The following is a 15319-nucleotide window of genomic DNA, read 5'->3' as shown; positions in this document are numbered from 1 at the left end:
ACAATGGTTACAAATTTGCTGCTCTGCTTTGAATTGTTTGTGTCTGTTTTGATGTGTGGTGTTTGGTTTTTGCTAAATATGGCGTCATGCAAAAACTGCCAAAACTTGTGCTTTCACAGAGGTGGTCAGTGATGATTACTTCGAGTACTTTTGATTAGCAGCACAGTGCTGTTAATTACCCTCTTAACTCCTATGGAAACAGTAAAGGTGTACTTAGTTTTCACATGACTGTCAAACTGCCCGTCACTATAATGCAATGCTATCACCACAAAGTTTCCACAAGTAAACATGTAATTTTTTATTTGGTTTTGGTTGGCAGGGAGTCCCTGGCATTTAACCAGTAATTTATTGTGTAGTCTGCGACGTCGTACCACAAAAATGTTTGACTCTCTGATTGAAACTGAAATGCTCAAAAGACAAAAATATTGTGTTTCACTTTATGGTTGACTTATTTTCTCTGACTTTTTTCCCCTTTTTTTGATTGATCAGGATGGGAGCCTCAGACAACATCTACAAAGGCCGCAGTACATTCATGGAAGAGCTGACAGAGGCCTCAGACATAATTTCCCGTGCGACCAAACAGTCATTGGTCATCCTTGATGAATTGGGACGGGGCACAAGCACCCATGATGGAATTGCCATCGCCTATGCCACCCTGGAATATTTCATCAAAGATGTAAGTGTGTGCACTGTAAGCTCTACAGTGATGGCATTTAAATAAAACAATTAAATTAATGAATGTGGAAATGAAAATTAGAAGAGCAATCAGTAAAAAGCATATGCAGGCTACCTGGGCTTGGTAACCATAGAGATATATTTAAACATGTGCCAATTAATCCTTTTCATAAATCCACAAACATTGTGGGATCTTGATACCAGCCTACTTAATCATAAAGGTAATTGCCTTTGGTAAAGAGGTGTGTGTGTGTGTGTGTGTGTGTGTGTGTGTGTGTGTGTGTGTGTGTGTGTGTGTGTGTGTGTGTGTGTGTGTGTGTGTGTGTGTGTGTGTGTGTGTGTGTGTGTGTACGGGTTCGTACTATCCTGGTGGGGACCAAAATCTGACTTTTACTATCCTGGTGGGGACTTTCTGCACCGTGGGGACCAAAATCCAGGTCCCCTCGGGGTTGAAAGCAATTTTCACACTCAAAATGCGGTTTTACTGTCAGGGTTACAATTAGGTTATGGTTAGGTTTAGGGTAAGGGTTAGGGTTAGGCATTCATTTTTAATGGTTAGGGTTAGGGTAAGGGGCTAGGGAAAGCATTATGTCAATGGGATGTCCCCACGAGGATAGCAAACCAGACATGTGTGTGTGTGTGTGTGTGTGTGTGTGTGTCAATTTGTTTGCGTACAATTATTTGATTGCATGTGCTTGATGGTGCTGCAGACATCCTTGAGTGTTTGTTTTAGAGTGAGATATTCCAGCAGAAAGGACAAAGACTGCTACCATGTTTCCATATCAAGTTCAATGTATAAAAGTCTTGACAGGAAACGGTTATTTGCAAATAATTTAAGTATAAATTCTACAGACACATTTATAATTTATTTATTATAAATACACAGATCAAATATTTGTTGGAGCATGTCTCTAAAATTGTAAACCTTATCTAAAATCCTTTTGGATTTCTCTTCAGGGTCATCTTATCGGCCAGCTTTGAGCTTTTATTTTTAGATCACTCCCTTGCACTGCAATTTCACTACAGACCTCAAATTTGGGCAACGAACAAACATCAACTTCTGTTTCAAACTCACCCAAATGTTGTTAGAAGAGTCACTGCTGATTATGACAGCTGGGTTTCCAGATACCGCTGAGCAGTTTTCAAAAGGAACAGCATGGGACATCTACTCAGTGACCTAAAAATGACACTTAGACTGAAAATGATCCAGAGAGGCACCAGAAGGTGATCTCGAAGGAGACAAACACAAAGATTGCCTAACTTGACTGTGTACAAAAAAAAAAGAGTTTCCTAAGCTGTTTTCCCGTTCTCATACATACCACAGTCTTATGTCAGACCTGTTCTGACTGCCGGAGTATTCTGTTTCGTTTATTTAGGGGCGCAGCTTGGGCAGAGCGAGTAGGAGTCAGACACATTATGCCTACTTGTTACTGTAAATTCACCGGTGCTACTCCCATGTGTATCACACAGGCCTTAAAACCATAAAAGGTCTGATGTCATCAGACATTAGGGTTGCACCTCCATTAGGTAATGTCTAAAGAATCTGGAGAAATCTCAGTATGCAAGAGACAAGGCTGAAAATATGGTGTCTAAATAATTAGTAAGTCATTAGGTTATGTTTTTATTTACATATTGCGCAGCATGCCAGGATATTTTGGACTTGCTGCTGCTATCCTAATAGACAAGAGGACATAATGGAAAAGAAATGAGAGGAGGCACATGGAGGACTCCTTCATTACTTATGTTGCAGTGCAGCATCCTAAAATGCTGACATAATTAAAGCTGATGATACGCTGTCCATTGTCCACCGTTGTGCTTGGACATAATTGTGACCAAATCCACTCTCACCTCCTGTCAGCGTTCATTAAACTGGCGTGGACAGAAGTTAGAAAAGTCTAATTTTAGCCAAAGGCAGGAGAAGAGCGGCTCACACACAAAGGTTTGCTAAAGAGGGTAGACGGAGCAGCAGATATGTGCTGTTTCACCTCTGAATACCTGGAATGAGTGTTTGGATGAGAGACTGCCCGTGCGCATGTGTGTGTTCTCTGCTGGGAATATATGAACTGGCTCAGTCAGGAGCCCTCGGGATGTTGCACAGTGTTGCGTATCTTTATTTTGGCAGGACAGATGAGCGGCACTTTGAGGGGGATGGGGGTTGTGTTATTGTTAACTGAAATTGCCAAGTCAAATAAAGTCACAGTATCTGTAATTTTCAAGTTTTTGCTGAATTAATGGATCGTTACTGTCAGCACAGAAAACTCATTATGACTGCTTGACACAGGCTGAGTGCTTGAGGTTGTGGCATCAGTTTGGACACAGCTGTTTGTCTTCTCAGCTGTTTACGCTCGCAGTATTTTCCATCGTATAACAGACTAAAGAATAAAATCAGGCTTCCTTTGTTCTTACTCCATGTTTTCTGATTCCATTTTAGTTTGGAATTACTCCTCTGATGTTGGATATTTTGTCAAATGGGTCAACTGAGTTGGCCAAATTGTTTCAGGTCATGTGAAAGATGTTGCTGTAGAACAACCCGGCACTGATATTATTCGATGCTGCAGCTCCCTGGGGCTTCTTAGTCTGTTTTAAATTTTAGTTTTGGTTTTTGGGCTGGCACGCTCCTCTCTTATGAATCCTTTTTCTAGCAGAAACAGCAAGCGCTCTCTGCTGATCTTTCGACAAGCAAAACCTGTTTTTTCTGACACATTGACCAGGAACCAAACAGCACAGTGACCGAGTTAATTATCTCGTGGGTAAAAAATAATAAAACATTTTCTATGGCAACAAAAACAAATAGTTATCTGAAAACCACGTTATCCCCTTTTAGAATGCTATCCATGTCAAATTTGGGTATGCATCAAACAAAAGTAATCTTGTTATAGCAGTAATATAAGACAGTGAGTATGTCACCTTTCTTACCATTTATGTTGTATTTCTAAATGTTTGATAAACAAATGGCTCTCATGCCTGATTAAACACAAAAATCAAAACTGGTTGAAAATAATTTTATTACAGTGCTGGTGATAAGAAAATGCCCAAAGTCACTGAAGCTGATACACAGGCAATTCTGTAGTTTGCAGAAAACACACAAAAAAGACAAAAACTACAAGAAGCTAACAGACTTAACATACACACTGCAGAGGTTTGTGTTTTTAACAGTTGGTTGTGCGTATTAGTGCCCTCCAGGCTCCAGCTTCTCTGGAGAGAAAGGATTTATCAACTCAGATGGTCTACGTTGACCTTAGGGAGCATGCATTTAATCTCACACTTGAGGCACATTGTTTTGCAGGCTGTTGTGGATAACCACAACACCAGATGTTAAGCTGACAGTCAATGGACTACACAAGCCACAGATTCTGAATTTGGTTCTCTTCAAGTCCCAGGGTGCAGCTCCCACTTTATTCCACTGTGACAGATATTATCAATGGGTTTCTGGAGTTCTGCTTAGTGTTAATCAAAGCTTACAAACTGTAAGCAGTCTGTGAGAGCCTGAGTTTTGATTCTGATTTATTTCTGTTTTTCCAAAATTCTAGTCCAAATGCTTCAAATTGGATCGAGTTAACCTTGTTCAAATATAGATGAATAAACATTTATCTTTGAAAAACTCTATCCGGGTTTCATTTTTTGCCAGTTCCACATCAATCTTTGGACAGAGTCTTGGGGTTATGTAATTCTGCTGGAAAATGTAGAATGAAAATGTTTAAGTAGCACCTAATGCAGCAGGGAGATGCTGTTGGCACAAGGAAGGGAGCTCTCTGACTACCTGTTGTATAACAGCATTGATTTGTTAGAAAAGCCTTGCTATTAAAGGAAAGGCAAACAAAAGGGCACAAAAGAAGTTAAGCTTTTGCAGCAAAAGGCCTCTTTAGCACAGGCAGACATGCAGAGCCTTTCATGCCGACTCCTCTACCTCCTACTCATCCTCCTCTGCTCAGTCCCCCTCCTCAACAGACTCAGCTGTTCACGTCAAAAGTCAGACTACTCCTCCTTTGACTTGGTTGTTATAGTAACACACCTTTTCCTGTCCCCAACATTCACCTGAGAGCTGGTTAAGAATGTAGATGGGTTTCATAACTTCACTCAATAATAGAGACAGCCTTGATGCAGAAAGAGAAAAATAAACTGGAAAGCTGAAGGGAAAAGACTTCTAAAACTAGAGGTTGCTTCTCCTCAGAATCTCTGGGTTTCACGTTGATTTCCATCCTCTTCTTAAGCCGTTGTGGACTCTTAATCACAATAACAGCATGTCCTGTTTTTGGCTCTACACAAAGTTTAACACTGCACATTGCTCCTTACTCGGTTTGCATGTGACTGCACTTGTGTTGTAATTTTACACTATAATAGCAGAGAGAAGCAAGTCCAGCTTTGTGGAGAAGTAGAACTCACAAAAGCTCACTTTTGGCTGCACACTAATGAGTAAATTTTCAGTGCAACGTACTGTATCACTCATGTGGGCGTAAAATAGTCTGATGTGCTCATGCTGATGCACAGAGCTCCTACAAAGACCCAAATGTGCTCCACAGCACTCTGCCCTGCGCTATGCTTGCACTTCACTCATACACATGAATAAAATTCTGTTCTCTTGTCTCTCAGTAATTCCATTACTTTCTCAAAATTTCAAGTTGTGACTTATTTGACTGCAAGACTTGTATTCAGAGTGTCACTCTCTTGTGTATATTGTATAGAAACATGCTTCCGAGAATGTGGGTCAGAACTCCAGAACAGTATCTCAGGATAAAAACCAAAAGAGATGAGAAACAAACTGTGATATTAAAAGTATATAAAATTAGTGTGAACTTTTCTGAATAAAATACTAAATCGTTTTACTTCTTGGGAAATGGGAAAATGTTCCAGATAAAAAATTAATTTAGTTAAACCACCCGCAACATGCACACACACTACTGGCATTAATGAGGGGTCACAAGTCGTTTTCAGCATTGTGAACCACTACCTTAGAGCAGCGGTCCCCAACCTTTTTTGCGCCACGGACCGGTTTACGCCCGACAATATTTTCACGGACCGGCCTTTAAGGTGTCGCAGATAAATACAACAAAATAAAACTAGTACCGGTACCGAAAAAAAGAAGATTTATTCATAACACACGTGAAAAGACCCAGGAAAACCGAGTTAACGATAAAAACGATAACAAAATAACGCTGAAAACCGATAAAAACCCTGAAAACCATACATTTCACACCTGAGCCTCAACTCTCGCGGCCCGGTACCAAACGACTCACGGACCGGTACCGGTCCGAGGCCCGGGAGTTGGGGACCGCTGCTTTAGAGCAAGGATCTGTCCTGACTGAATATAATCTGCTAAAAGTTTCTTCCTCTTAAAAGGAAGTTTTTCCTTCCCACTATTGCCAAGTGCTCATATAGGTTGTCTGGTTGTTGTTGGTTTTTTCCTGTATTAAGGTCCTTAAGGTATGTAAGGTCCTTACCTTAAAAAAAAAAAGTGCCATGTTGTGATTTGGAGCTCAGTTTAGATGAAAACTCTGCCATGCAAAAAGTGTTATAACGCTAGTGTCCTTAGATACAAGACTGAAGTTTAGACTTTGAGGTCTATTAAGAACATATATTTAGCGTTTATTTATTTACTTCACTTGTTATGGTGATATTAAATTGGCCATAAAGTCATCTGAAAAAGAAACACTGGAAAACTAAGTACATCCCATGATTTAGTAGCTTGTAGAACCACCATTAGCTGAAATAACTTGAATCAGTCATTTTATCATTGTGCCAGACTTTTTTGATCTTCTTTACAACATCAGTTCATTGAGCTTTGTTCGTTTATGCTCCGTGCCCTTAAGATCCTACCAGGACATTTCAATCGTGCTGAGGTCTGGACTTTGCCTGGGCCATTGCAACACCTTGATTCGTTTCTTTTTAGCCATATGGTGTTTATTCACTGGTATGCTTGGGATCATTGTCCTGTTTCATGACCCGATTTGGCCTGAGCTTTAGCAGTTGGACAGATGGCCTCACTTCTGAATCTAGAATACTTTGATATACAGAAAAATTCATGGCTGACTCAAAGCCCGTAAGGTGCTCGGGTCCTGTGGCTGTAAAACAAGCCCAACTCATCTATCTTCAAACACAGTTCTTGACAGTTGGTATGAGGTGTTTGTGCTGATAAGCTGTATTTGGTTATTGCTAGACGTGGCTCTATGCATTATGGGCAAACATTTCCACTTTGTCCTCATCTGACTCATATTAAACAGATTAGGCTATTATTTTCTCTGGAGACGCGTGGAAATGACTGTACACCGATGTTCCCACCCAGCCTGGTTAAACTTGAATTATTCTGCCAAGAAGAATGGCAGAAACCGTGTAAAAAGGTGTGTCAACCTTGAAAGATCTTGTCCAAGAAAATCTAAGGCCGTCATTGCTGTAAAAGGTGCTTTGAGTATTAAGTAAACAATGTGAATGCCAAGTAGGATATTTCAGACCTTTTTTTCTGACTGTATAAAATTCTCCACCAAAATGTTCTTTGCTTTGTCAATGCGCAGTCGTGTGTATAGATTGATGAGGGGAAAAAATAATGAATCCTTTTCAGGCTGAGATATGTCTAAAACTTAAATGAGTCTGCACTGTATGTTTCTTTCTGTAAATGTGAGTAGAAGTAAGTAAAGTTCTACCAATAAGTTTTTTTTGTTTACTGTATTGTACCTGAATACAATTTGAATATTCACATCTCCTTACCCTTAGTATTGAAGGGAAGGTGTTACCAAAAAAGTGCGAGCACTGTGTAGGCCGTGTTTCCTTTTCCTTCTGCTTTAATAACGACTTGCAATAAGAAGAGGAGGACACCCTGTTCTTTGTAAATGGGTTTAGATGAATTAGCATTATACGCCCAACTAAATTTCAGGTGTGCCAAATATGGTCATGTCAAGTCATGGAAATGGTATCTCCCAGTCTTGTTCATGAGTAAGAGAAGAGTAGAACAAGCTCACCAAATGTTCAAAGTGGTTTTTATCAGAGTTGACTGGTGACTGTACAGACAATTTTGATGTCCTGTTGAAAATGTTGAAGCTTGCTTTCCATTCATTTGGATGTTTTGAATTACCTTCAAATTAACTACCTCCTGTGAAGATGTTGCAAATTGGCAAGAGCTGGTTGTAGGGGGGCTTTCACTTTATGCTACTCTTTTCCACTGCTGCAGTCCTTGCCTCTAGTAAAGCGCTTGACTACTAAAAAGCGGTCTTTGTTTAAACAAAAGACGTCACATTACACACCAGCGGTATATTTTCACAAAATCTTCCACTCTCTCACACACAAGCACCTCACCGAGAGCCTTGTTACCTGTGTGAGCCGAGAATACAAAGGGTGTTGAGTTTGAACTGCATTTGAGTCTAATTGGATAGAGGGAAGTAGCAAGACAAAGAGACAGGAGTAGTAGTATTGACACCTCTAGCCTTTTTCCAGCGGATCATATTACTGGCTGGAAGCACACTTTAGAGCATGCATATGTTCTTGTTTTGCACAAGATATGAATATAAAACAGTTCTAATAAGTCTTTCGAGGTGCAGATGCAGAGACCTGGACCTGAGACAAATTTGGAGCTTTAAACCAGATTTAGAAACATACTGGAGGAAACAAGGTGACTCAATACCAGGCAATCATCATCTTTAGGAAACGGCAGGTTATTAGTGTGTTTGTCTGTCTCTGTGGCGGTCTGTATAGAATCTCCTGGTTCTGTAAACAAACAGCTGTATGCTAAAAGCATGGAATATGGAAACACGACAGATGACAAGTAAGCTTTAATTGGTGATGTTACATCAGGCTTATGTTTTCAGCTCATTTTACTTTGCCAGACTGGTAAACAAAATATCTTTTTTGTTTTTCTTATAAGTTTTTTAAGGTTTAAAACATTTGCATTCTAGAAAAATGGGCAGAGATAGTGAGAAATGTTAAGTGTCCGTTTTCTCAACCTCAAGGAGTATTTGTTTTTTTTTAACTGCTTGCAGGTAATAGTTTGGATTTTCACTCTTTAAAAACATGATATCTTGCCCAATGGTAGCAGGGATAAACTCTCACAACCCCATCCTGACCTCGGTAAGGATAAGCGGAAGAGAATGGGAAAAATTCTTAATGAATTAGCTTTATCAATGACTAATTAATTAGTTAACTAATTGTTTCAGCTCTGATTTCTTCAGCTCTCAGTTCACCCTGGGGTGGTCTGGTAATTAGCAACAATTAGCGCTTAATCAGATCATTTTCCAGACTGCAACCTCCTCCTGTCATGCTCAGTTTTTTTTTTTTGTCCAGTGTCATTAAACAGGTGTAAATAAAAAATTGCAGAATGCAATGATTTTTGGAATTTGTAATAATGCAATTAATATAAAATAGTACAACATAAACAACAGGGCACCATACCAAATCTGACAACTTAGACATTTTCACTGACATAGAAAAAAAATTGATAATTTTGAATTTGTTTTGTTAACGCTTTCAAAGACTACATACTCTGAATCATGCCATGACTGGATATGAAAAAGAACATCTCAGAAACAGTGGGGAAGCGTTCACAACATGTTTACCACTGTGTTGCATCACTTCTTCTTTAAACAGCACTCTGTAGGTGTTTAGGCACTGAGGAGAGCAACTCCTGAACTTTTGCAAGCAAAATCATCTCCTAAAGCATATTAAATCTGCACAGAATTTGGGGTGTATATTTTTGCATTTTTTTGTTTTTTGATGAACCAGATGTTTTCAGCAGGTGACAGGTCTGACTGCAGGCAGGATAGTTTATGACTGTTGCTTTTACTGCAAAGCCAAGCTGTTGTAGTATGAGCAGAATGTGGTTTGGCAGTAAAATAGGGAAGACCTCGACTTCCAAAGACACTTTGTGAATACCGCCATATGTTGCTACCCAATATATATATATATGTATATATCATTTGTCTTTATAGATGTCCAGGTTGCTTATGCCATATGCACTAATGCACCCTTATAACATCGCAGATCCTGGCTTTTCAACTGTGTGGCCGTGGTCTCTCTCTCATCTTTAGCTCAAAGGATGTAGCTTTCATCCACAGAACAGTTTTCTGCTTTGCATCAGTCTCTGTAGGGGTTTTACATTTATTATTAATAATATTAGTATTATTGTGCTATTAGAAGTTTTAACTTGGATTTGAGGATTGAGTGGCACTGACAGCACTTTTCAGAAATGTTGCTGAACCCATGCAGTGATTTCTTTTCATTACATTACATGCCTGAGGGCCTAAACATCATGGCTACTCAGTATTAGTTTATGTCCTGGCCCCTTAATTACAGAGATTTACAGATTCTTTAATATTATGCAACACAGAAAAATGATGACATTATGCTATTCTTATTTTGTTTTTAAACTATTTGTCCACATTATCTTTCACACACTAAAAGCCCCCAGTTTTAATTGTGGAAAATTCAGAGATGCCCTTAGTCTTGTTACTGCTTTGTTGCCAATTAACCTAATTACTTGTGAGAGGGTGTTTCTTTTTTTTTCTTTTTCTTTTTTAGCATTACACAACTTTATTTTTTCATCTGTCCCACCTCTTTTGAAATGCAATTCTAGCATGAAATCTAAAACAGTAACACATTTCAGCATACAAGCCTTCATCAGAGAACAAAAGTCCATGAACACACTGAATCTTTTCCAGTGGTGTTCCACCAATAAGGCCCTTCGACATATGGGCTTCCACCAATAGCAAGCTTCCACTTCGGTTGAGAGTGTAACCTATCCTGCAACCTTGTTTTTGTTCTACCAATGTGAAAAACTTTGCAGCTGGAATACTCTCGCTTGTAAGGATATATTTCTCAAAACACAATCGAATTTCATGGATTCAACATTTTAGATTTCGTCTTTTTCAGATGTTTGATTGATTTACACATCATTTCATTGCACTGTACTCCACCTGTTTTGAAAACGAGACTGTACTGCATGTGTTGTTTGAGGAGTGTGGGAGTGACCCTGCACATCTCTTTTAGACAGATGTATTACTACTGACATGTGACCTTTCCTAGAGCGAGCGGTTAGTGGGCTGATCCTGGAGCCCGCTTGGACTCCCGCAGCAACCTGTCTACTGTGATGATGTGAAATTTAGGCCTGCTCCACCACGAGAGATCGTACATACATTCTTGTCATTACTGTCGTCACTGGGCTCGGTGGTTAATTATAGCAGTTTTTATATCAGTCATTAATGTATTTTCAGTTTTCAAATCAGTTTATAGCGAGTGGGAGAAAAGGTTTTCACAGTACTTCTGCACTCCTCCATTTACATGATTGGGTTGTTAAAGTAATCAGGAAAAGGAAATGCATTTATTTTCGTTAACAGCTTTCAGCGGCTGTCTTGAGAGAGCAGCGCTAAGAGGTAAAATGTTTGTGCATGCATTTGACAGAGGCTGGGTGAGTGAGTGCATGCACCACTCGCTTTTTGTGATTTTCATGTCTTAACCTTAATGCCACAGTTCAGTCGTGTAGCCTTTGGATAGCTCCCAGGATTGACGGAGATTAAAGAATCACAGGATGGAGTGACGTGCCTTCACTTTGCTGAATATCTCTTCAGAGCCTAAAACGCCTAAATTTGGTATTTACAGTGAAAGGCAGGAAAAAAAACTGAAGTGACTGAAAATGGAAATCCTTAAGACAAAGGGAAAAAAAGTAAACAGACTAGGAGAGGGTGGTGGTGGGGGGTTTACACAATAGTTTGTATTGATTCAGCATACTGCAGGGTACAGAGGCAGTTAAGTAATGCCAAGCCAAAGAACAGTTGATATTGATGCTCGGTTCTTTGTTTTTCAGCTACTGCTTTGGCTTAGTTGCAGTAACACAGTGTTACATAATTTAACATTTGTTGTAATACCTACCATTTGGTGCACAGTATGTATTACTTAATCTCTTTTCTTTTTCTTTTTGTCTTTCTATTATTTTTCCTCTTTCTTTTTTTTAGAAATTAAAAAAGTAAGTAAATGGATAAATATACTATTAAGTCAAAAGACTAAGAAAAACTTGATAGAACAAAATGCAGATATTGGTAAATTAGTGCTGTCGTTGAAGTGGTTAAAAATGTCAGCACACAGACTTGTGAGTATGCCAGAAAAGAATTGCCGAGGCCTTAAAGGTCATCAAAAGTTCCAGTTCTTAAATTTCCTCTGGTCTTATTGGCAGTTCCAAGTTTCCATTTTCTCCTCTAGTATTTTGTCTTCGATCACAGTGGTTGTCAGCCTCAACTGTGATCCATATGCGCATGTGATCTCATTTTTGTTATTCATTGTTTCCCATCAAAGTAATTTTCTGGTGACCCCTTATATTCATTTCATGACCCACTGGGAGCCTCGGTGTAAACACAGCTGATCTAATACATGGATTATTACAAATTCTGTAGACATTTAGGATTCCTACTGACTTAAGTGATCCCCTGACTAAGCTTCATCACCACATTTGTGATTTAACAATTCTGATGAAACTGAATACAAATCTTCACATCATGCTCAGAATAAATGCATCCTAAATTCTCCATCCAGGGAAAATACTTTGAGTCATGTCCAGAGATTGCAAAATTAATGATATTCTCAGCAGCCTCGGCTATACTCTGTTTCTCTCAGTTAGCAATATTAGCATGTTAAAAATGTAAACTCAAATATATTTGGCACCATCAATTGGGAGAGGTTAGAATCAAGACTGACACTCTAGGCAAGTGAATTTAACACACTAGAAATTCCACATGGAGTGTATTTGATGGTTTGTGGCTCTTCTTGAGTCACTAATTTTTGCTCACTCTGATTGCTTTTGAATCCATTTTTATTTCACCAATATTTCAACTCCCTATCTATTAAAAAGGACGTGAGGCTGTTACATCTGCTGGAAACTTATTTGGCATTGATGGAGGCAGGTTTAAGTGACTGTGTTTAGCCTTAGAATCAGGCGCATTGCTGGAAATGGACATAAATGTCTCATCTAATATGTTTCCATGCTGCACATTTGTTTTGTAGTCAAGTAATCACTGTACTGGAAGTACAAAGTAATTTTCTGGTGACCCCTTATATTCTGTACTGGAAGTACAGTGATTACTTGGTAGGTTTCCTCAGGACAGCTTTTTAACTTTTTTGCATGTTGCATTTTTTATCTTTTCACACTGGGCAGAGAGAGAGGAAGGCTGCTCTCAAACAAAATAATTGTTTTGTAAGAAGCCAAGTGCAACATTATTCTTGCACAGTGATTAGTTTATTAGCTGTTTTGTGCTTAGTCTTTTAATGTAATAAACATAGAGTCCAGTGATAGTGGGATATCAAATTTCCTATAAGCTTATAATCTTCTGTATGATTTGTAAGAGGCAGAGTTTTTGAATGGTAATATTTAAGGTCAGCCCTAGTGGGGGGAAAAAAGAAAAGCTTCACAGGCTTTGTAGTCTAGAAGTCTAGATGTTTACAAGTAGAGCTGCCTTATTAATCAGAGCTTTCCTCTGGACACCCGTTTCACAAGCCTTCACTTTCCTTTCAATATCTGCAGCCCATCTTAAAGTAATCGAATGGGTACCTTACAAGTGCATTAGTCTTTAGGAGGCCCGTTTTCATCACAGTGGGTATGAAAACGCTTATCTCTCTAGATTGACGATCTAGCATTAATTAACCAGTGGATACCATACTTAATGGTCTCTGTGCAAAAATAACTATTTTACCATTGTTTTATAGATGGAGCACATAAGATAAATTCCATAAACTGGAAACTGAACTCATTTTGAAACATGTTGATAAAGATTTCAAGATTCCTTTTGCCCTTTTAAGTCCAATTTTCCTCCTTTGTTGTGGTCATTTACTGTATCCAAGCTTCAATCAGATAAGATGAAGCTGACTCAGTCTGAGTTCCAATGTGCTCCCAAGCTTAAGGATAATGGTATGATGTGGCACTTTTACAGTCCTGCCACAGTGATAAACGTGTGTGAAAGGAGTGAAGAAGTGGGTGGTCTCCTTCTTAAGCAAAGGGTAATCTCTGTCCAACTCTCAGGAAAAAACGGTCCATGATGAATATAACATAACACGATTTCTCTAAATGTTACCATAACATAAAAATGATTGAATGAATGAATCATTCTTGTTTTTTTCAGTACAGCCATTCTCCAGGTCAGGGCTGTTGTGATGGCTTTACCATACACACTGCTTTTCTGATTGCTTGCCTTTTTGCCTCCACATGTGCTGGGTTTGGATCATTATTGGCGCTGGGAATAATGAGCCAAACCTAGGCGATGGCTTGGGTTTAGGAAATATTATTATTGGCAGCAGAGGAAGCATCACATCATCCTAATCAGAACTCTTCATGTGGGCTGCAGGTGTGACAGAGATTGTTTAAGCTGTTGCAACATCAGAATTGGAGGTTAACTTTTGCACTATTGAAGCTTCAGTAGATACTAGTTATGAGTGGGCTGTCCCAGCAACGACACCTTGAATTGTTGGAGAATTCGTTCTATTGATGTCATCAAGTAGCTGTGGTTTTACTGAGCTCAGCGCAGCATGCAATTTCCACAACACACAGAAAGCTTTTGCACCTTTATTTTATAGAGTTCATGCATACATTCTGTGCACACCGCAGTCAGATGGTTTTTTTAATATATAGGCATTATGTAGAGCTTCTGAGTAGGTGTGAATGTGGTAGTTGCATTGTCAGTAAACAGTAACGTGCCAGACATGGCAGCTGGAGGCTCATTTAATGTTATCACTGGATCGCCTGCGCTCACTTTTTTTGTTGCAGTTTACCTAGATGAAAAACATTTTCTGCAACAAAAGTGACAACCATTTCTGGGAGGCTGCAGAGCTTCAAGCGCAGTGATGCCATCCCTACCTGCAGCTTGCTGTTTTTTACTGATTAGTTTCTCACACAGTGTACCAGTTGCTTTTGAAAATGGATGACCCTGTTTGTGCTTTTATCCTGATCCTTAACATTTTAAAGAAGAAGTGTAAACGACTGAAGAAGTTTCCAGAGGTGCCATGTACTCAATGTTTCTGGATGTTATCGCTTATCCATCTCACTCTCTCTCTTAGGTGAAAGCCCTAACCCTGTTTGTAACCCATTATCCTCCTCTGTGTGAGCTGGAGCGGGTGTATCCTGAACATGTGTCTAACTACCACATGGCTTTCTTGCTCAATGAACCTGATATCTCTGCTGACACTGATGGTATGTACACACTGTTTTCAGTGTTTTCATAAATTTTTGGTTTCCCTGTTGCTTCGAATGATTGGAATGATTTTAACTTTAGTCATTTTCAAATGCTTGACACTTTAAGATTGTAATATATTACATGTATATGATGTGCACTAACAGATGGAGAAGTTCAGCCAGAGTTCATTACCTTCCTCTACCAGTTAACTGAAGGAGCTGCAGGGCGGAGCTATGGTCTGAACGTTGCCCGACTGGCTGACATCCCAGATCCTATACTGCACACTGCTGCTCACAAAGCCAGAGAGCTGGAGAAAGTGGTCGACGCTAGAAGGTACGCGTTCACATTTAACCATTTCGTAAAGGGATGATTCCACTTAAATTACACATTGAGATCAGTTTAATAGTATGAGGATCAATGTATGTTGTAGTTCTGGAGTAGATTTTAAAAGGATACAGTTTTTTTTCAGCTGAAAGCCTACTTTAGAAACTAGCATGGAGAGTCAGAATGGACGC

The 15319-nt window shown here is 39.3% G+C and overlaps 1 protein-coding gene across 3 annotated transcripts in view; it reads left to right on the top strand.

The window, feature by feature from the left end:
- Positions 1 to 15319, top strand: part of msh3 (mutS homolog 3 (E. coli)) — a 53357-nt gene that overhangs the window by 35976 nt on the left and 2062 nt on the right. For all 3 annotated transcript variants that reach the window (XM_063490078.1, XM_063490080.2, XM_063490077.1), the window contains exons 21-23: positions 490 to 676; positions 14689 to 14821; positions 14969 to 15137. In XM_063490078.1, coding sequence (XP_063346148.1) covers positions 490 to 676; positions 14689 to 14821; positions 14969 to 15137 — 489 coding nt within the window. The remainder of the gene's footprint in view (positions 1 to 489; positions 677 to 14688; positions 14822 to 14968; positions 15138 to 15319) is intronic.

This window comes from Pelmatolapia mariae, linkage group LG12 (assembly GCF_036321145.2).
Source record: "Pelmatolapia mariae isolate MD_Pm_ZW linkage group LG12, Pm_UMD_F_2, whole genome shotgun sequence".
NCBI classification, from domain to species: Eukaryota; Metazoa; Chordata; class Actinopteri; order Cichliformes; family Cichlidae; genus Pelmatolapia; species Pelmatolapia mariae.
The sequence above is the reverse complement of the archived record's forward strand: the minus strand, read 5'-3'. Positions and strand labels throughout refer to the sequence as shown.